This window comes from Corella eumyota, chromosome 2 (assembly GCF_963082875.1).
Source record: "Corella eumyota chromosome 2, kaCorEumy4.1, whole genome shotgun sequence".
NCBI classification, from domain to species: Eukaryota; Metazoa; Chordata; class Ascidiacea; order Phlebobranchia; family Corellidae; genus Corella; species Corella eumyota.
In genome coordinates, this window is record NC_137491.1 from 2,633,685 (window position 1) to 2,655,173 (window position 21,489).

General features: G+C 25.2%; 4 protein-coding genes and 1 long non-coding RNA gene across 9 annotated transcripts; 2 read left to right on the top strand and 3 right to left on the bottom strand.

Annotated features, from left to right (window-relative positions):
* The first annotated feature begins 669 nt into the window (after positions 1-669).
* LOC145743373 (protein mono-ADP-ribosyltransferase PARP11-like) lies at positions 670-2,823 on the top strand. The gene is made up of 4 exons (XM_082561318.1): positions 670-1,002; positions 1,384-1,515; positions 1,933-2,110; positions 2,276-2,823. The coding sequence occupies exons 2-4, from the start codon at positions 1,513-1,515 to the stop codon at positions 2,557-2,559; spliced, it is 465 nt and encodes a 154-aa protein (XP_082417444.1). The 5' UTR covers positions 670-1,002; positions 1,384-1,512; the 3' UTR covers positions 2,560-2,823.
* Positions 2,824-2,885: 62 nt separating this feature from the next.
* Positions 2,886-6,083, bottom strand: LOC145743135 (uncharacterized). 3 transcript variants are annotated; one of them, XM_082561040.1, is made up of 10 exons: positions 6,052-6,083; positions 5,677-5,835; positions 5,544-5,588; positions 5,083-5,253; positions 4,903-5,007; positions 4,726-4,758; positions 4,536-4,640; positions 4,388-4,462; positions 4,069-4,235; positions 2,886-3,935 (listed from the first exon to the last, which is right to left on the bottom strand). In XM_082561040.1, the coding sequence occupies exons 1-10, from the start codon at positions 6,058-6,060 to the stop codon at positions 3,077-3,079; spliced, it is 1,728 nt and encodes a 575-aa protein (XP_082417166.1). In that variant the 5' UTR covers positions 6,061-6,083; the 3' UTR covers positions 2,886-3,076. The 3 variants fall into 3 exon arrangements, with proteins under 3 accessions (XP_082417166.1, XP_082417165.1, XP_082417167.1); XM_082561039.1 differs by having other exon boundaries at positions 4,726-4,830; XM_082561041.1 differs by lacking the exon at positions 5,083-5,253 and having other exon boundaries at positions 4,726-4,830.
* A 5,785-nt stretch (positions 6,084-11,868) lies between these two features.
* Positions 11,869-16,190, top strand: LOC145743228 (protein mono-ADP-ribosyltransferase PARP11-like). Of its 3 annotated transcripts, XR_014280999.1 has the most exons (9): positions 11,869-12,070; positions 12,273-12,462; positions 12,852-12,971; positions 13,115-13,159; positions 13,328-13,486; positions 13,741-13,856; positions 14,170-14,345; positions 14,420-14,612; positions 14,822-14,957. XR_014280999.1 is itself a non-coding variant. In XM_082561145.1 (6 exons), the coding sequence occupies exons 2-6, from the start codon at positions 14,951-14,953 to the stop codon at positions 16,054-16,056; spliced, it is 597 nt and encodes a 198-aa protein (XP_082417271.1). In that variant the 5' UTR covers positions 14,426-14,612; positions 14,822-14,950; the 3' UTR covers positions 16,057-16,190. The 3 variants fall into 3 exon arrangements, 2 of the variants coding, with proteins under 2 accessions (XP_082417271.1, XP_082417270.1); XM_082561145.1 differs by lacking the exons at positions 11,869-12,070; positions 12,273-12,462; positions 12,852-12,971; ... (2 more) ...; positions 13,741-13,856; positions 14,170-14,345 and adding exons at positions 15,038-15,174; positions 15,370-15,547; positions 15,721-15,900; positions 15,962-16,190 and having other exon boundaries at positions 14,426-14,612; XM_082561144.1 differs by lacking the exons at positions 11,869-12,070; positions 12,273-12,462; positions 12,852-12,971; ... (2 more) ...; positions 13,741-13,856; positions 14,170-14,345 and adding exons at positions 15,038-15,174; positions 15,370-15,547; positions 15,721-16,081 and having other exon boundaries at positions 14,426-14,612.
* A 174-nt stretch (positions 16,191-16,364) lies between these two features.
* Positions 16,365-19,484, bottom strand: LOC145743049 (uncharacterized). The gene is made up of 9 exons (XM_082560921.1): positions 19,390-19,484; positions 19,004-19,177; positions 18,887-18,931; positions 18,337-18,579; positions 18,160-18,264; positions 17,966-18,070; positions 17,813-17,887; positions 17,511-17,677; positions 16,365-17,394 (listed from the first exon to the last, which is right to left on the bottom strand). The coding sequence occupies exons 1-9, from the start codon at positions 19,396-19,398 to the stop codon at positions 16,533-16,535; spliced, it is 1,785 nt and encodes a 594-aa protein (XP_082417047.1). The 5' UTR covers positions 19,399-19,484; the 3' UTR covers positions 16,365-16,532.
* An 819-nt stretch (positions 19,485-20,303) lies between these two features.
* On the bottom strand, positions 20,304-21,422 carry LOC145743559 (uncharacterized). Its single transcript, XR_014281024.1, has 4 exons — positions 21,266-21,422; positions 21,133-21,177; positions 20,658-20,828; positions 20,304-20,463 (listed from the first exon to the last, which is right to left on the bottom strand). It is a non-coding gene; the product is annotated as an uncharacterized LOC145743559 (long non-coding RNA).
* Between the last annotated feature and the right edge of the window lie 67 nt (positions 21,423-21,489).

Sequence of the window (21,489 nt, forward strand, 5' to 3'; positions counted from 1 at the left end):
GTTGTTAAAACCCCCGATATGTGACGTTACTTATATAGCGTATATTACGAAAATACAAAGTTTACACCTGTATTTGACCACTTTCTAATACTTTGTTCACTTTTTTGAAAATATGTCGTGGTTGGGTACGTTGTTTTCCACAAAAAATTAAAAATAAATTGAAGCGACATGATAGGTAAGTTGTCAAAACTCCCAATTTGTGACGTCACTTATATAGCGTATATTACGAAAATACAAAGTTTACACCTGTATTTGAGCACTTTCTAATATTTTGTTCACTTTTTTAAAAATATGTTGTTGTTGGGTGCGTTGCTCTCCACAATATATGTAAATTAAGTTGGAACGACATGATAGGTAAGTTGTTAAAACTCCCGATTTGTTTCGTCAGTAATAACACGTATTTCAGTTTAGTACAAAAGTTTACTCCTGTGTTTAACAATTTTTTAATGTTTTGTTTAATTTTAGTTTTATTTTAAAGTGTTAAGAACTTTGTTAACTTATTTTACATTAGGTTTGGTTTTACTTTGTTCTTTTTAGGGCTATTTTACCCCGTGATTTTTTGTATTGTACAATAAAAAAATTTGGAATCACTATTTTTTATAATTATTCGCTCAAGCAAAATTTTCTGCTACTCTCTGCCAGAAAGATGGTGGTCAATAAATCCTAAAAAGTTTTAGATATTTTAGTTCAAGTTCCTTAAGAATATCAGCTTATATAACTATGCGAAAGATTTTATTTCGGCAGCTCAATGATCATACAATTTAATATGATCATTGAACGGCTACACAACGCTGCTGTGTGTGAAGAATAACATGTCGTTCCTCTGGCGATATCTTTTAGCAACCGCTAATGAGTAATGGGCAACTTACTACAGAAACAAACAAACAAAATATTATATTTGGGTTGCTGTTCAACATCTTTCCACATTTCATCATTAACTTTCTGATTAGTTTTTTTGTTAATCTTGTCAGAAAATAAAAATGAGATGTCGAAACTTTGCAGGTGTGGTAAAAACCTTAAGAGTAAAAATGTTTTATATTTTTTATGATGTGAATCTAAATTTAAAATATTTGTTCACAAAACTTAAGTGATGGTCTAAAAAATGCTCTTTACATTCGATGGTTAAATTAAAAAAAACAATTGTTGTACAAATTGAAAAAAAAAAACATCAGATCATTAAATTTGGGTTTAAGTTGAAATTGTAAATGTTCAAAATGTTTCAATGATAAAAAAATAGCATCTTTTAAACATGCCCCCCTTGCAAGCTTGCAAAGTTGTTTTAATAACAAAAGTTATCATTTGTTTAAATTGTTAAGTTGGCCTTAACATGTCAAAGATGAATAACAATGCCTTAATTTCTAAAAGTATTAAATTTAAATATAGAAACACAATAATGGAAGCTGTAATGTTTTGTTGTATGGAAAGGAATTAAAAATCAACTTTAATGACTCTTCGTTCACGTTCGAAAATTGTTCTGAAATAATTATAAGGGAGGACTCATCTAACTCAACAATGGTAGGTAAAAAAAAAATGTGTTTCTTGGCTTTATAATTATCAAAAAATTAGTGTTAGTAAAATTAACAAAACTTTTTTTTAAAGAGATTCCTTTAAACTGGGATCAAATGTTAGAAAAAAGTTGGAAAAAAATTAATTTAATACAAAGTTCAAGCGAATATTTACGTGTTTCAAATTTATTCAAGAAAAGCAGTTTATTATATTACAACAATATTATATCAGTTTGTTGATTTTTTCGTAATTAAATGAAAAAAATTTTTTCACTAAAATATCTTTATTTAGATGTTTAATTTCACCATTTTATAATACTAATTGTTTATTGTTTTTATGTGCATAAAATATCACAACATGGTCGCTAACTTTAGTAAAAAATTATTTGCTTTTTAAAATAATTACTGTTTATTTCACAAATAACAGATTGAACGAATTCAAAATCTTAAATATTACCAGCAGTACCAAATACAGCGAAAAGATTTCAAGAAAAATATGATTAAGAATGGTATCAGTCAACGGCATTTATTTCATGGCACCTCGCAAGAGGATGCAGAAAAAATTTGTGCTCATGGTTTTGACAAGAACTTTGCTGGAAAAAATGGTTTGTATGTTTTATATATTGAACAGTGACATAAAATTTAAGTCTTTTTTTGTTTTTGCATAGGCTTGTATACCAAAAATTACCTTAAATTTTATAAAACATGGTTATGTGTAATGTTAGATATTAAACTTTTAGTTTTATGTTTTGCACATTTTTGTTTTATAGCTACAGTTTACGGAATGGGTGTTTATTTTGCTGTCAATTCTTCTTATTCAATAAACTACTGCCAGGCAAATATTAATTTACACAAGTTCATGTTCTTGGCTGATGTTTTAACTGGTGATTTTTGCAAGGTTGATAGTAGTTATAAAGCCCCTTCCGAAAAAAGAAATTCACATCAAGAAGGTCGATTATATGACAGTTTTGTCGATGATGAAAATAATCCAACTATCTTTGTTGTATTTAGAGATTTCAGTGTCTACCCTTTCTATCTTATCACTTTTCAATGAAATAAAATCTTTTTGCGTTGTTTTGTTGGGGGAAGGTTTAGGTTGCTTATGAATAAAATTGAAATTTTTATTAATTTAATTTAAATATAAATAGGATTAAAATATGTAATATTAACTCTCATTTTTGTATTGCTTCTACGTTTTCTGTAATGTTTTAAAAAAATATTGTGTTTAATGGTTGCCTACATATTTTATACATTATTCTGTTCATTTGGTAATCAAAACTTAATCAATTTATGATTAAATACTTAAACAATATTTTGGAAATGCCAGTGTGTCGTAATTGTTAAAATTTACTAAAATCGACTGTATATTTTTCTGTGAAGAATTATTTATTTACATAGGTTAACATTATAAATACAATTTTGTTATTTGATTAACTAAGCAATCATGCAATTAAAATGATAAACAAAATCAGTAAATAATAATACATACATATAATTCCACACATAAAGCTTGATAGGATTATTTTGGTTGTAAAATTTAATTTGATAAAACATAAAATCTGTGGCATTGTTTATTGTCTGTAATTTTCAATTGGCTCGAAGGAAACTGTAGATTTAAATGGAGGTGAAATTTTCATTTCTTCGACGATGTTTACAACTTGTTGCTTTATTTGCACATCACTTTGCTCTGCCAGCTCTTCGCTAATTTGATCCCTAACCTCGATCATCTTGGGGCGGGATTTAGGATTTTGATTCCAACATTTTTGCATTTGATCTTGTAGGAATGTGACAAGCTTTCCATCTTGGTTTGAAACTGACTCTTTCAACAATGTAGTCTTGTCTAAATCTGGACGCTCACCTTGTATTACCAACCTTTTGTGGTCATCTCGTTTTGCTCTTTCGCCTTTGATCCATGGAAGTCTTCTAGCAAGAATCATGAAGAGCATCATAGCAAAGCTGTATACATCCATTGCTGTCGTAACCTTCGATTTCGTGTTTTCTAATCTCTCTGGAGCTGTATAAAGCCAAGTATGCTCACCAGCATTTGTTGCTAGGACAACACCAGTTTGATTAGTCTCAGATACAGTTGCTAAGTCAGCTCCACCAAAGTCAGAGATTTTGCATCGTAGATCACTTGTAAGAAGAACATTTTCGATCTTCAAGTCTCCATGTGTCATTCTTTGATCTTTATCCAAGTTGTGAATAAAGGAAATTCCACATGCAATGTCAAAAGCAAATTGCAGCCTAACAGCTATTGGTATATTAATGTTATCAGCTTTGGTCACCATCAAAGTTTTAAGGTTGCCACAGTGCATGTACTCCATAATGATTCCAGTTGTATGTGGGTATGGTCCCCATTCTGTATAGCCAATATAACTGACTATATTAATGTGGGTGGCATGTAAACACATATCAATTTCGTGCATAATTCTGATAAAAAATATTTGTTCTATGTTAATATAAACACTAAATATAAAGGTTATATTTATGTTAAGCCTATTGAATTATAAAGTTTATTCATTTGATCAAACTTAGATTTCAAATCAAATACTAAGCAAATTACTTTGCTTGTTTATTTGCAATTTCATCTTTAGAGCCTGATAATGAGGTAGCTTTCATAGCAACAACTCCACAATGTTTAAGAAAACCAAGGCGCACACAACCAAAACCTCCTCTGCCAAGAAATCCTTCTTCTTCAGTGTTAATTTCAACTTCATTTGGGTTGTAATACTGTTAAAATTTAGATGTTAAGCAATTAAATCTATTTTTTAGAATATATAGTCCAGTAGTAAAAACAGTGTGGGTCAAATGTCAAAATATTTCTGTTTTCTGTCACTTAAATTATAAATCATTTACATTTTTAAACTTAAAAGACATCTTACCTTACGATTTTTTTGTGTTAGGCTTTGAATCTTGCTTTGTAAACTTCTTATTTCAGTTTCAAGTTTGTTGGTTTCCTAAAAAGTGTATCAACAGTTTTAATATTTTTTTTGAATAATCTTTTTATTACTCTAAACTTATTATAGGTACCTGAACTGTGCTGGTAAGCTGATTTTTATTTTCTTTTAATTTTGATTCTGTTTGGGAACATTTTGCTTTCCATGTTTGCAATTCAGTTGCAAGATTTTCTTTGCTCTATAAACATAATTAATAGTTACATTTAAAAAACTTTTTAGTTGTAATTATATTATTTTTAACTATGCCTATATATAAATCCTACTTTTTGCATTTCTTGTAGTTGTTTTTCTTTTTGCTGTAAATTTTGAGAAATATCTTTATTGATTTTTAATAATTCTTCAATTCTTTTTGCTGAGTTTTTATTTGTCTAATTATAAAAATAGTAATATAAGAAAACTAGAAATATAGAACTGAATAGCATAATTAAAGTTTATATTACCTCTGTTTCCTTTGCAAAGTTTCTTTCACTTGTCCTTAAATTTAACTCTACTGTTTTGCACTTATTTGTTGCTTCTTTTAAGTCTTGTGTAAGAATTTTGTTTATCTAAACATTGGTATTTTTTATTTATTACAATGTTTTAGTTTAAGCGGTGTGCTTTACAAACTATATTAAACTAACTTTCCAATTTCTTGTATTAATATTTTTGTATTCTGCTTTTGTTAGTTCCACAAAATCTTGAAAATTTTGGTTGTTAATAAGATGAGGATGAAATAAGTCTTTAACAATATTTAAGGATTTTTTATGTAGGTTTTCAAATTCTTCATCTTCTAAAGCATGGTCCTCACAAAACTACCCATTTAAGTTAAAAATAAATCTTTTCATGTATGCACTAATGTTTTTATTTCTCATAATATAATAGTTTGTGTATTATAGAAACCAATAAATGTTTTTGTGTTATGTATAAATATTTAAGTTAAAAACTATAATAACACAGCTTACTTTTAAGTAACCAAAACAATTTTTAATAATATTTGTTTGTTAGTAATGGTATTTATTACAAAACAAAAACATAACAAATTTAATCCAAATAACTTTTAACTTTTTTGTCAATTAAACAAATTATAAAAGGTGTAAGCTACCTTTTCCATTTCTTTTTTGTAGTTTCTTTGTGCCACAAAAATGTTCTAAAATTGTTTTTCTCTATTATATTCTTTAATGTCATATAAATGTGGGTAATAAAAGGGTATTGTTAAAAAAATTAAATATTCCTACCTCATTGTTTTTGTCATTGTTAGCTTTATATATTTTTTTTAAATTTTCTGTAACATCTGCAACTATATTAAGATAATAATAAAGGTCTTTAGCACTTTGAACTGCCATCTGATGGTTGTTTTCAAACTCTTCATTACTTAAAGCACGATTTTCACAAAACTGTTAAAAAAAATTTGATATTATGTTAAGTAAAATGTCATGTAGTCATTTTTTTAAATATAAATTTGTTTGTTCATAAACATAAAATTTTTCCAGAGAAATTAAAAAAAAAAACATATAAAAATGACAGTTAAAATACGGTTTATAAAGTCTATTGACTAAATAAACAAAAGCAATTACATTTAGTTAACATTTTAATTGTAACTCAACACTCACTTTGTTCATGATTTCTTCATATTTGATTTTAATCTTACAAATGAAATTAAAATTTTTTTACTAATTTTAAAGAGGAGATTTTATTTATATTTTAAAGTTTCAATAAAAAAAGGTATTTTGGAATGAAAAAAGTAATTATTGCATCTATTCTTTATTTTCAAATAAGTACGTTTATTATAATGATTTTAAATAAATAAACTCATATTTTTCATATATATAACAGAAATAATAACTTTTAAAATACTAAAATCATCTTTTTAATACTTACATCCTTTTGTTCCAATAAACATAAAAACAAAAATGTTAGTCATTTAAAATAAAATATTATAACCTCGAAGTTAGAAAATTAGACAATGAATTAGTAATTTTTAATTAACAAACCAGTTTTATTTTATATGTTTAACAAAAATAGTAGTTTTTAAAAATGTTCAAAAAATTTTGTTTAATACTTACACGCTGTTGTTCCATAAACATAAAAATATAAATGCAAGTCATTTAAAATAAAATATTTAAATCTTAAAATAGTAAAGTTTAACATAAAATAATGGTTTTAAATAAATAAACCCATATTTTTCATATATGTATTAAAATAATAATTTTTTAAAAAAAATAAAAAAAATTTTTAATACTTACTTCCTTTTGTTCCAATAAACATAAAAATAAAATGTAAGTCATTTAAAATAAAATATTTTAACCTTGAAAGAAAAAAACTAAACCATAAAGTAGTAATTTTAATTTAATAAACCAGTTTTATTTTATATATTTAACAAAAATATTAATTTAAAAAAATGTTCAATTAATTTAGTTTAATACTTACAAGCTGTTGTTCCATGAACATAAAAACAAAAATGTAAGTCATTTAAAATAAAATATTTAAATCTTAAAATAGTTAAGTTTAACATAAAATAATGATTTTAAATAAATAAACCCATATTTTTCATATATGTATTAAAATAATAATTTTTTAAAAAAAAACTAAAAAAATTTTTTAATACTTACATTCTTTTGTTCCAATAAACATAAAAATAAAAATGTAAGTCATTTAAAATAAAATATTTTAACCATGAAAGAAAAAAAGGAAACCATAAAGTAGTAATTTTAAATTAATAAACCAGTTTTATTTTATATATTTAGCAAAAATCTTAATTTTAAAAAATGTTCAATTAATTTAGTTTAATACTTACAAGCTGTTGTTCCATGAACATAAAAACAAAAATGTTGGTCATTTAAAATAAAATATTTTAACCTTAAAATGAGTTGATTAAACAATAAATTAGTAATTTAAAATAAATAAACCAGTTTTATTTTATATATTTAGCAAAAACAATAAATTTGAAAAATATTTAATTAATTTGGTTTAATACTTACACGCTGTTGTTCCATAAACATAAAAACAAAAATGTGATTCTTTTAAAATAAAATATTTTAATTTCAAAGTAAAAAATTTAACAATAAAGTAGTAATTTTAAATTAATAAACCAGTTTTCTTTTAGATATTAGCAAAAATAATAATTTTAAAAAATGTTTAATTAATTTAGTTTAATACTTACAAGCTGTTGTTCCATGAACATAAAAACAAAAAAGTGAGTTATTTAAATTAAAATATTTTAACCTTAAAATGAGTTAATTAAACAATAAATTAGTAATTTAAAATAAAAAAAAGCAGTTTTATTTTATAAATTTAACAAAAATAATAATTTTTAAAATGTTTGAATTATTTTATTTAATACTTACAGGCTGTTGTTCCATAAACATAAAAACAAAAATGTGAGTTAATTAAACAATAAATTAGTAATTTAAAATAAATAAATCTGTTTTATTTTATATATTTAACAAAAATAATAATTTTAAAAATGTTTAATTAATTTAGATTAACACTTACAATCTGTTGTTCCATAAACATAAAAACAAAAATGTAAGTCATTTAAAATAAAATGTTTTAATTTTAAAGTAAAAAAAACAACAACAAAGTAGTAGTTTTAAATTAAAAACTAGTTTTATTTTATATATTAGCAAAAAAACAAAAATAACAGTCACTTAAAATAAAATATTTTAGTTTTCAAACTAATATGAGTACTTATTAATGAATTAAACTATATTGGTAAATAATTACTAATTGAAACTGTTGTTATAAAATTAAGGTAAAATTGTTAAAAATTAGTAAAATAAACAAATATTTAATATTATGTTTATTACCCAATGTCCTTTATCTAAAATATAAAATATAAGAGAAATAATAAATGTTATGTTTTTATAAACTGTTAATTTATTAAAAAAGGCACTAACCCTACTAAAAAAAACAATATAAACACAACTTTAAATTATTATTATATATTTTAATGTTGACACAAAAAATAATTTTATTTACCCTTCTTTGACATTTTTTATTTAGAAATTTTGAAAAGTTTTTGTATTCTTCAGCAAATATCTAAATAATTTTTATAAACAATTATTTAAAGGCTAGGATTTTCTAAAGTTTATACAAACTACACCAGTTTCACAATAGCATATTTTATAATCTATCAAGCTTCAAAAACTTATATGCATAAGTTGCTTAAGTTTAAACTTGAGTTATAATAATATACTATGATAAAAAATTTCATTTACTTAATTAGATATGGTAAAGGTTTTATTTGCTTCAATAAAAAATAGGCAAACTTTTTATGTAAAGTCATACCATTCACAATAAATGAATTCTCAAATCCAATTTTTTTTGCATTTAAAATGGCTATTTATACAATAACATATTAGGTAATTAGTTTTTTGTTGAAATGAAATGTAAAATTAAAAACTTAAAAATTAACTTGCAATAGAAAAACTTTTATTTATATTTTTTATAAAAATGAACAATTTTTAATTAGTACAAGATTTATATTTATTAAATAAAAAAATATACTTAAATGATGTTAAATTTCGTCTTCACCTTTTTATGGTTTATTTAATATTTGTAAAATTTTAAACTATTTAATGAAACAGCAATTACTTAAATTCGTTTATAAATATAGCCCTTAAGCAAAAACAAATAAAGAACAACTATTTAAAATAATCTAGTCCATGGTTAAACTATAGTTTATTGTTGTAAATTAGCTTTTTTGTTAAAAACAACTTTGGCAGTACGTGGCTTGTTAAAATACAAAATATTCATCCCTAAAGCACAAAGAATAGTCACAAGCAATATGAGTCAACTTAAAAATAAATTACTATTTGTTAAGGCTTTACTAACTCTACGTATATTTTCTGTATTTAAAATTTGTATTACTTGATTTTTTTGATATGAGATAGCGCATTGGTTTATGCTCGGTAAACATATTTTATATGCGCTTTATGTATGCCAGAAAAGAAACGTTACTATTAACGGTTTAGTAACTTTACAATGTTTAACTCGTCAAAGTCAAAAAGCTTACAGGATTGCAGACAAAACAATTTTATAAATGCTTTAAAAGCGAATACTGTCCTTAGAAATTGTAGCGCGATTGCGCAAGCCTGTTCAGGTAAAAATATTGTCATTTAACACAAACTAAAACTGATATAAAACATTGTTAAGATATTTAATACTATATTTAAATATTCCGTGTGTCATTTGATTTACATTTTAGTTGGTTAAAATACAAATAAACAATCGATTGATTTTTTATAAGATCGAGACTTTCTCGTAGTATATAAAATTGGATGAAATCCTTTACTTAAAACAAATAGGTAGTCCGCAGATTAAGGGTAAGTATAACAATTTTATTACCTGATTAACAGTAAAAATGTTGTATCTAAAGGCTAAATCAAACTAATAAACTAAGGGTTTAACAGAGGTCAGAATGGAAAGTTGTGCTTTTAATGCGAACTAAAATGTGATTTTGAAAGTTTAGGTTTAAGCTTTTTGGTGTCTATATTATGCAAAATTGCGCATTAGAAAAATATTAAAATTCGTGTAGGCCTAGTTTACGTTAAAATTAAAACAAAAACTTATTGGGCTACATAATCTGGAACATTAGGCCTAAGTGTTAATAGTATTAATAAAAAGTAATACAAAATTCTGTATTAGTATAACATTTAAAATGTTTACACATTTGTTTTTTATGTCTACAGTTTACGAAAGGGGTGTTTATTTTGTTGTCAACTCTTCTTATTCAATAAACTACTGCCAGGCTAATATTAATTCACACAAATTATTGTTCTTGGCTGATGTTTTAACTGGTGGTTTTTAAATGGGTTAAAATAGTTTTAAAGCCCACCCGAAAAAAGAAATTTACATCGAGAAGATCGATTATATGAAAATGTTGTTAATGATGTTTCTAACCGAACTATCTAATTGCTTTCTGTTTTTTTTTAAGGACATATTTTACATATACTTAGAATATGATAAGGTGCTTTTTAAACTTAACAAACAAAACAACTTTTTAAAACAATTTGTTATCTTTATAGTGCAATTCCCAATCTTTGCTATTACTTATGTTCTGCCAAGTACGATTATCCTAGCGTATTGTTTGTTGAAGATACAAAATGTGTATTGTTTAAATACAAAATGTGTATTCTCACAAAGAAAAATCGTAAACAATAGGATTTTATTTCAACACCTCCTTGTTAAGTAGCTTAAATTTCCTTTTAAAAAAATCTGTATTTGAAACTTTATACTTTGGTATGTAAATCACATTAGGTAGGTCTTGTTCAATGTATGTACACTTTTTATATTAATTTCTGATTAAAAAAAATTGCCAATATACTATTTTAACTTCTTTACTTGGTAAAGTTAAATAAACTTATTTATTATGAACCTACTTTAAAAACCTAAAAATAATTTAATTAATACAGATAAATACTTTAATGAAGGGTTCTAAACGGACTTGTACAGCGTGTTTGTGTAGCATGTTTCGCAGACCTTTAGGCTTTAAGTTGGAGATATCATTTAACACGAACTGAGATATAACATTTGACATAAACCATTGTAATTGTTTGGTATAACTGTTAAACCTTAAAAACAAATCACATAATTTACATTACCGTTATTAAAAATAAAAGTTACGTGAAATTATTCTTTTAAATAACTTTAACATAGGTCTAGAAAGGGACAATTTTTCCTTTCTTGTTGTATAGAAATTGGCGCGTGATACCAACAACTAGGTACATTTAAGAGCTAAGTCAAACCCTCATATAGCTATAAGAATTAAAAAAATATATAGTAAAATTGGAGGTAGTTCCAGACTAAGTCAATGTAATATTCGAAGAGCTTAAAATTAAAATGGTGATAATGAACTAAACATTCAAACATGAAGTTAATGTGTAGATAAATAGTGTAGGAAATATTAATGTTTTTTTTATTTTGGTTTAAAATTGATTTACTGCTTAACATAGTGGCCTAAATATTGTTTAAATTTATACGCACCAATAACGTTAGTCGCAACTTGTAGCACTTAATATAACATACACATTAAACTACAAAAAATCGGAAATAAAATGTTTGATTTGATTAATAATACAGCATTGATTTGTTTTAAAATATATGTTTTTGGTCTTAAATTTTACTATTGGCCCTTGATTTAATTTTATTGCTGTTATTTTGTGGCAATAATCATACAGGTTCTAATGAATGATCATGACTTTTTATAAGCAAAATTATGGACATGGAACTTCCGTTTAGGCAAGAAAACGTAAAAAAAGATTTCTTAAAACAGTTGAAATTTATAGGCCTATATTTTGATTCATATTTTCAAATAGTCAGCTGTTTTTAAACACTTTTTAAATAAAAAAAAAAAAAAATTGACAACTCTGCTGTTTTAAGTTTTTTTAACTACAACGAGTCCTACTACTAACAGTTCGTAAGAAACACAGGATTTGGCTGTGGTAAGAGTGTAAAAAAATATTTTATTTAAGTTGTTGTCAAAGTTTAACAACGTTTACACTTCAACATTCATTATCTGATCTGCTGATAAGTAACTCTGCCATCAGAAAATAACAACAAGTCATCATAAACCATTTTTACAGATCGGTGGTCGAAACCTTAACAGAGATACTCCAAATCCTACAATCAGTTAGTTTTTAGTAATTTTTTAATGTAAATTTAAATTTAAAACAAATTTATTAGTCATTAAACTAAATTAAATATTAAGGAATGCTTATTGCAAAAACATAAACGGCTAATATTTACTGTGACATGGGTTAACTTATTCTATATTTTTTATGTCATAAAATATAAGATTTTGTTATACTTAAAATTATGAAATTCTTTCAAGGTACAAAGTCATCATACAGTGGACTTGGTTTAGTGGAAGATTACGGTGCACAAACAGACAATGATGGAAATGATTTGGCAAAAAATAAAACTGAATATAAAGTTAAAGGTGACTCAGTTGATACAAAACTTGCCGATTTTATGAAAGAAATTGATGATATTGAGACCAAGCAAGCTGACGATACAAGAAAGTACGAGAAATTGTTTATTTAAAAATTCCTTGTTCAATTTGGTAATTTGTCAAGAAATATAAAATAAATAACATAGCACAACAAAAACTGGCAGTTGGATGTAGTGACCAACGGCATGGTTTAGTGGTCAGAACACTTGTCTGCACTACATGAGGTCTTGGGTTTAATCCCCACTGCTATTAAATTGTAGCAATGTTAAGTAAGGCGCTGTAAACGGTATAAACTCTTGCTGAGCCAATAAGAATTTTAAAAAAGATAATGAAATTATTAGCATAGAAGCCCATATTAGACAAAGAATAAAAACAATTTGTATTATTTTTGTTTTATTTCTATTTTGTGCTAATTCAGTATGGCCAAATTTAAAAATATTGTCTTGTTTTTATATAAAGAAAAATCTAAACCATCAAAGTATGGAAACATAACTGTAGAAGTGGCACAGGGTGATATAAGCCAAGATAATTCCGATATTATTGTCAATGGAGATATTTCAGATTTTAATCTATCCAGAGGTAAAATTATAGATAAATTTTAAATTAACAATTATGCAATGTTAAATGATCAAATATATTTTTTGTTGGTAAAACTTACTTTACAACCTGGACAGAAAAAAAAGAACTCTGTTATTTAATGTTAAGTTTCTACATCATTTCAGATTTGCTGGGGGAAGACTCCATCGCATTTCCTACTCTAGGCACTGGTAAATCTATATTTATTTAAAGTTTTATGTCAAGTCATAAGTTTTGGTTGTGTAGATATGATGTACAAATTGGCTATATTTTTATGGCAGGTCAGAGTAAAAGGACTTTAAACATATTAAACATTGCATTACATTAATAGTTAATGCTTAATTTATATATGTTAATAGATGGGGTTGGTTTAAAATGTGAGGATGTAGCTGCCTGTATGTCCCAAGCTTTCCAGATGTTTGCAGCAGAAAACCCAACCAACTTAACTAGAATAAAAGTTTTTGTGTACGAAGATTCCATCCTGGATATTTTCAAGAATACAATTCTTTCCAATGACGGTACAAACCTATTTATATAAAGAAATTGATTAAATAAATTTGTAGAATTTATAGTGTGTATCCTTGGTTGGGTTTTCACTACTGGTACAATGATGTAGCTTTAAAACTTGTGATTAGCAATTGGTGATCGGAATATAAATGTTAAGTTTATAATATTTTAACATCAACTAAGCACTGGACACTTTTTAAATTTTTGTAAAAATGTTGGAATTGTGATAAATTTAACAATTTAGCATATAAATTAAAATGCACAGAAATGCTGTTAAGTGGAGAAAAGCAGGTCAATTTTTACAAAGCGAACGCTAATGTTCTAGAGCCCGAAACCATATATATTACTCTACTCAGTGACAAATCTGATGTCATTAAAAAAGTAAGAGGTTTTGTTACTTGTACTAAATAAAACCAACCTTATTTAAATACTTGCATTAATATTTACATCAATAAATCTTTACAATGTTATCCTCAATATAAAACAAACTCCCATTTAAAGCCAGCACTATTACTAAAATCAGAATGGGTAGTAAACTGGAAAAAGGAAATGGCGTAAAGATAAAGGTGTCAGACCAGAAAGATAACAGCAAAACTAATAATTTTAAACATAAGAAATAACATTAACTTTCATTGCTATTTTAGGCTATAAAATCAACCTTTTTTATTTGATCGCCACTTTCTTTTTTTATTAGTTGGAAGACGAACTTAAAGCACATTTTTCAAAGCACTTGATCACGAAAAAGATTGATGAAGAAGTCATAAAAAATATTGGTGATAATGAAATTATTGATATTCACATAGAAGCTTTAAAGCACGGAGCACTTTAAAGCACGGAGCAAGCACGGAGAAATGTAATTATTAACCAAACGTAAGTATCACAATATTACAACCAGTGTAAAGTAAGGTCTTAAAATTAATCCCCATTTAAATATTTAAATTCAGATCAAATGAAATTCATCTTTCAGGCTTGGAAGACAGGGTTTCCAAGTTATTTAACTCAATTAAAGACATTTTGTCAGAGTTAAAAGAAGCTCTTGTTTTAATTTCATGGAAGTGGAAATTATCATCGTCTTTATTCTACTCTTCGAATTCCTTTCCTGTAAGAACAATTGGACAAATTGAAAAAGAATATTAGGTCATTAAATTTGAGTTTAAGTTTAAATTGTAAATGTTCAAAATGTTTCAATGATAAAAAATAGCTTCTTTTAAACATGCCCCCTTGCAAGCTTGCAAAGTTGTTTTAATAACAAAAGTTATCATTTGTTTAAATTGTTATGTTGGCCTTAACATGTCAAAGATGAATAACAATGCCTTAATTTCTAAAAGTATTAAATTTAAATATAGAAACACAATAATGGAAGCTGTAATGTTTTGTTGTATGGAAAGGAATTAAAAATCAACTTTAATGACTCTTCGTTCACATTTGAAAATTGTTCTGGAATAATTATAAGAGAGGACTCATCTAACTCAACAATGGAAGGTAAAAAAAACTTTTGTTTCTTCGCTTTATAATTAACAAAAAATTTATGTTAGTAAAATTAACAAAACATTTTTTTAAAGAGATTCCTTCAAACTGGGATAAAATGCTAGGAAAAAGTTGGAAAAAAAATAATTTAAAACAAAGTACAAGCGAATATTCACGAGTTTCAAATTTATTCAAGAAAAGCAGTCCATTAAATTACAACAATATTATATCAGTTTGTTGATTTTTTTGTGATTATATAAAAAAAAAATTTCACTAAAATATCTTTATTTAGATGTTTAATTTCACCATTTTATAAAACAAATTTTTTATTGTTTTTATGTGCATAAAATATCACAACATGGTCGCTAGCTTTAGTAAAAAATTACATGCTTTTTAAAATATTTACTGTTTATTTTACAAATAACAGATTGAACGAATTCAAAATCTTAAATATTACCAGCAGTACCAAATACAGCGAAAAGATGTCAAGAAAAATATGATTAAGAATGGTATCAGTGAATGGCACTTATTTCATGGCACCTCGCAAGAGGATGCAGAAAAAATTTGTGCTCATGGTTTTGACAAGAACTTTGCTGGAAAAAATGGTTTGTATGTTTTATATATTGAACAGTGACATAAAATTTAAGTCTTTTTTGTTTTTTGCATAGGCTTAAAGAACTTGTATACCAAAAATTACCTCAAATTTTATAAAACATGGTTATGTGTAATTTTAGATATTAAGCTCTTAGTTTATGTTTTGCACATTTTTGTTTTAAAGCTACAGTTTACGGAAGGGGTGTTTATTTTGCTGTCAATTCTTCTTATTCAATAAACTACTACCAGGCAAATATTAATTTACACAAGTTCATGTTCTTGGCTGAAGTTTTAACTGGTGATTTTTCCAAGGGTGATAGTAGTTATAAAGCCCCTCCCGAAAAGAGAAATTCACATCAAGAAGGTCGATTATATGACAGTGTTGTCGATGATGCAAAAAATTCAACTATCTTTGTTGTATTTAGAGATTCCAGTGTCTACCCTTCCTATCTTATCACTTTTCAATAAAATAAAACCTTTTTGCGTTGCTTTGTTGGGGGAAGGTTTCGGTTCCTTATGAATAAAATTGAAATTTTATTAATTTAATTTAAATATAAATAGGAATTAAAATATGTAATATTAACTTATTTTTGTATTGCTTTTACGTTTTCTGTAATGTTTTTAATTCCCCTTTAATAAAATTATTATGTTTAATGGTTGCCTACATATTTTATACATTATTCTGTTCATTTGGTAATCAAAACTTAATCAATTAATTATTAAATACTTAAACAATATTTTGGAAATGCTAGTGTGTCGTAATTGTTATAATTTCCTAAAATCGACTGTATATTTTTCTGTGAAGAATCATTTATTTACATAGGTTAACATTACAAGTACAATTTTTTTATTTAAATAACCAAGCAATCATGCAATTAAAATGATAAACAAATCAGTAAATAATAATACATGCATATAATTCCACACATGAAACTTAATAGGATTGTTTTGGTTGTAAAAATTCAATTTGATAAAACATAAAATCTGTGGCATTGTTTATGGTCTGTAATTTTCAATTGGCTCGAAGGAAATTGTAGATTTAAATGGAGGTGAAATTTTCATTTCTTCGACGATGTTTACAACTTGTTGCTTTATCTTCACATAGTTTTGCTTTGCAAGCTTTTTTGTAATTTGATCTCTAACCTTAATCATCTTGGGGCGGGATTTAGGATTAGGATGCCAACATTTTTGCATTTGACCTTGTAGGAATGTGACAAGCTTTCCATCTTGGTTGGAAACTGACTCTTTCAACGTTGTAGTCTTGTCTAAATCTGGACGCTCACCTTTCATTACCAACCTTTCGTGGTCATCTCGTTTTGCCTTTTCGCCTTTGATCCATGGAAGTCTTCTAGCAAGAATCATAAAGAGCATCATAGCAAAGCTGTACACATCCATTGCTGTCATAACCTTCGATTTCATGTTCTGTAATCGCTCTGGAGCCGTATAAAGCCAAGTATGCTCCCTTGCCCCAGCTGCTAGGAGAACATCAGACTCGTCCGTATCGGTAACAGTTGCTAATTCTGCTCCACCGAAGTCAGAGATTTTGCATCGTAGATCACTTGTAAGAAGAACATTTTCGATCTTCAAGTCTCCATGTGTCATTCTTTGATCTTTATCCAAGTTGTGAATAAAGGAAACTCCACATGCAATGTCAGAAGCAAATTGCAGCCTAACAGGTATTGGTACAATCTTAATGTCATTGGCTTTTGTTACCATAAAAGTTTTAAGGTTACCACACTGCATGTACTCCATGATGATTCCAGTGGTTTTTGGGTATGGTCCCCATTCTGTATAGCCAATATAACTGACTATATTAATGTGGGTGGCATGTAAACACATTTCAATTTCGTGCATAATTCTGATAAAAAATATTTGTTTTATGTTGATACAAAGGTTATATTTCTGTTAAGCCTATTGAACTATAATATTCATTTGATCAAATTTAGGTTTTAAATCAAATACTAAGCAAATTACTTGGCTTGTTTATTTGCAATTTCATCTTCAGAGCCTGTTAATGAGATGGCTTTCATAGCAACAACTCCACAATGTTTAAGAAAACCAAGACGCACACAACCAAAACCTCCTTTTCCAAGAAAACCTTCTTTTTTAGTGTTGATTTCAACTTCACTTGGTTTGTAATACTGAAAAAAATTATCACTTATATTTTTTAATGTTAAGCTATTAAAAATTTAAAAAAGATCTGTTAAAATATTAAAATATATCTGTTACTTAAATCATAAACTATTTACTTTTTTTAAACTTAAAAGACATTTTACCTTATGATTTTTTTGTGTGAGGCTTTGAATATTGTTTTGCAAACTTTTTATTTCAGTTTTAAGTTTGTTGGTTTCCTAAAAAGTATACTGACAGTTTTATTAATTTTAAGTTTTTAAATAATCTTTTTATTACCCTAAACTTATTGTAGGTACCTGAACTGTGCTGGTAAGCTGATTTTCATTTTCTTTTAATTTTGATTCTGTTTGGGAACATTTTTCTTTCCATGTTTGCAATTCAGTTGCAAGGTTTTCTTTGCTCTATAAACAAAATTAATAGTTACATTTAAAAAACTTTTTAGTTGTAATAAAGTTATATTATTTTAACTATGCCTATATATAAATCCTACTTTTTGCATTTCTTGTAGTTGTTTTTCTTTTTGTTGTAAAATTTGAGAACTTTCTTTATTGATTTTTAATAAATCTTCAATTCTTTTTGCTGAGTTTTTATTTGTCTAATTATAAAATAATAATATTACAAAACTAGAAATATAGAACTAAATAACATAGTTAAAGTTTATTTTTACCTCTGTTTCTTTTGCGAAGTTTCTTTCACTTGTCCTTAAATTTAACTCTACTGTTTTGCACTTGTTTGTTGCTTCTTTTAAGTCTTGTGTAAGAATTAAAATTTCTGCTTTTGTTAGTTCCACAAAATCTTGAAAATTTGGGTTGTTGAAAAGATGGGGATGTTGTAATTCTTTAGCAATATTTAAGGATTTTTCATGTAGGTTTTCAAATTCTTCATCTTCTAAAGCATGGTCCTCACAAATCTACCAATTTAAGTTAAAAATGAATATTTTTATGTATGCACTAATGTTTTTATTTCTCATAACATAACAGTTTTTGTATTATAGAAACCAATTAATAATCCATACTAATTTTTTTTACTGATTTTTGTGTTTTTTATGAATATTTAATTTAAAAATGATGATAACACAGGTTATTTTTAAGTAACCAAAACAATTTTTGGCAGTTATATGTATGCTAATGGTGCTATTCTTCACAAAATCAAGACATAACATGTTGAATGTAAACTAAATTTTTTTTAGTTATGTAAACAAATTTTAACAGATGTACCTTTTTCATTTTTTTGTTGTAGTTGCTTTTTGCCACAGAAATTTTCTAAAAATTTTTTTTAATTCATATTTGTTATATAAATTTAAATAATAAAGAAATCTAGAAAAAACTTCTCACCTTATTATTGTTTTTGTCATTGTTAGTTTTATACATTTTTTTCATATTTTCTGTATAATCTACAAATTTTTGATTATTTAAATCAGAAGAAGGGAGTATTCTTTTTGCACTTTGAACTGCTATCTGATGTTGGTTTTCAAACTCTTCGTTACTTAAAGCTTGATTTTTACAAAACTGTTAAAGAAAATATTAATATATTACGTAAATTGTCACTAGCCAATTCTAAATATATATATTTTTTTGTTTATAAACTTAGACATTTTTCAGGGATTTTAAAAGTACGTATATATAAAAATAATAATTTAAATACAGCTAATAAAATCCATTGCCTAAATAAACAAAAGCAATTACATTTAACAATTTTTTTATTGTAAATTAATACTTACTTTGTCCATAAAATCTTTATATTTGTCTTCAGATAGATTCTTACAAATTACAAAAAAAAATTAATTGCTTTATAAAAAAATGGATTTTATTTATAATTTATTTACCACTAAATGTTGTTTTAAAAGTTTTAATAGAATAAGTTTCAAAAATGAGTTATATAAAATTTATTTATTATCGAAAGCTGCTGTTTTGTTAAATAACTATTTAAAAAATTATTAATGCATCTATTTGATAATTTAAAATAGGTAAATTGAGCAATGAAAGAGTTATAAAAACAAAAAAAATATATATATATATTTAACAAAAATAATATTTTTTAAAATACTAAAATAATTTTGTTTTATACTTACATACTGTTGTTCCATAAACATAAAAACAAAAATGTATGATTTCGAAAATAACATATTTAATTATTAAAAAAAAGTAAATTACACCATAAAGAAGTCATTTAAATTTTAAAATAAACAATGCAAATTTGTTAAAGGCTACAATATAAGAAAATAATAAAATTTTTAAAATATTTAATTTATTTTGTTTAATACTTACAAGCTGTTGTTTCATAAACATAAAAAAAAAATCATTTAAAATTAAACAATTCACCCTTATTGTAAGAAAATTAGGCAATAAAGTAGTAGTTTTAAATCAATAAACCAGTTTTATTTTATATATTTAACAAAAATATTAATTTTTAAAATGTTTGATTAATTTAGTTTAATACTTACATGCTGTTGTTCCATAAACATAAAAAAAAAATGAAAGTCATTTAAAATAAAATATTTTAAATTAAAAGTAAAAAAATAAAGTAGTAATATTAAATTAATAAACCAGTTTTATTTTATATATTTAACAAAAATAATAGTTTTTAAAATGTTTGATTAATTTAGTTTAATACTTACAAGCTGTTGTTTCTTAAACATAAAAACAAAAATGTGAGTCATTTAAAATGAAATATTTTAATTTCAAAGTTAATAAAAAAGTGGTAATTTAAAATTAATAAACCAGTTTTATTTTATATATTTAACAAAAATAATAATTTTTAAAATGTTTAATTAATTTTGTTTAATACTTACAATCTGTTGCTCCATAAACATAAAAATGTAATTTAATTAAAATTAAATATTTATATCTTGAAATGAGTAGGTTTCACATAAGATAATGGTTTTAAATAACAAAGTTCAAATTTTTCATATATGTATTAAAATGAATACCTTTTAAAAAACTGAAATAAAGTTTTAGCGGTGTGCTACACAAAGTATATTAAACTTACCTTCCAATTTCCTGTATTAATATTTTTGTATTCTGCTTTTTTTAGTTCCACAAAATCTTGAAAATTTTGGTTGTTAATAAGATGAGGATGAAATAATTCTTTAGCAATATTTAAGGATTTTTCATGTAGGTTTTCAAATTCTTCATCTTCTAAAGCATGGTCCTCGAAAAACTACCCAAATAAATCTTTTCATGTATGCACTAATGTTTTTATTTCTCATAATATAATAGTTTGTATATTATAGAAACCAATAAATAAGCCATACTAATTTTTTTTACTTTGTTTTTGTGTTATGTATAAATATTTAATTTAAAAACTATAATAACACAGCTCACTTTTAAGTAACCAAAACAATTTTTAATAATATTTGTCTGTTAGTAATGGTATTTATTACAAAACAAAAACCTAATAAATTTAATCCAAATAACTTTTAATTTTTTAGTCAAGTAAACAAATTATAAAAGATGTAAGCTACCTTTTCCATTTCTTTTTTGTAGTTGCTTTGTGCCACAAAAATGTTCTAAAAATTTTTTTCTCAATTATATTCTTTAATGTCATATAAATGTGGGTAATAAAAGGGTATTGTTAAAAAAATTAAATATTCCTACCTCATTGTTTATGTCATTGTTAGCTTTATAGATTCTTTTCATATTTTTAGTAATTTCTACAATTCGTTCCTTATTTAAATAGAAAGGAAAAAATTCTATAACACTTTGAATTGCTATCTGGTGGTAGTTTTCAAACTCTTCATTACTTAAAGCTTGATTTTCACAAAACTGTTAAAAAAAGTAATACTATGTTAAGTAAAACGTCATGTAGTAGAATTTTTTAA

What these genes read in the sequence shown, in the direction of transcription:
- LOC145743228 (XM_082561144.1), top strand. An exon ending in ATTACAACAATATTATATCA is followed by an intron (nt 15,175 to 15,369) that starts GTTTGTTGATTT and finishes TACAAATAACAG; the next exon opens with ATTGAACGAATTCAAAATCT. An exon ending in GAACTTTGCTGGAAAAAATG is followed by an intron (nt 15,548 to 15,720) that starts GTTTGTATGTTT and finishes TTTGTTTTAAAG; the next exon opens with CTACAGTTTACGGAAGGGGT.
- LOC145743049 (XM_082560921.1), bottom strand. An exon ending in AACTACAAGAAATGCAAAAA is followed by an intron (nt 18,071 to 18,159) that starts GTAGGATTTATA and finishes TTTTGTTTATAG; the next exon opens with AGCAAAGAAAACCTTGCAAC. An exon ending in TCACACAAAAAAATCATAAG is followed by an intron (nt 17,678 to 17,812) that starts GTAAAATGTCTT and finishes AATTTTTTTCAG; the next exon opens with TATTACAAACCAAGTGAAGT.
- LOC145743373 (XM_082561318.1), top strand. An exon ending in GAACTTTGCTGGAAAAAATG is followed by an intron (nt 2,111 to 2,275) that starts GTTTGTATGTTT and finishes TTTGTTTTATAG; the next exon opens with CTACAGTTTACGGAATGGGT.
- LOC145743135 (XM_082561039.1), bottom strand. An exon ending in TTAATACAAGAAATTGGAAA is followed by an intron (nt 5,008 to 5,082) that starts GTTAGTTTAATA and finishes ACCAATGTTTAG; the next exon opens with ATAAACAAAATTCTTACACA. An exon ending in ATTGCAAATAAACAAGCAAA is followed by an intron (nt 3,936 to 4,068) that starts GTAATTTGCTTA and finishes ATTTTTTATCAG; the next exon opens with AATTATGCACGAAATTGATA.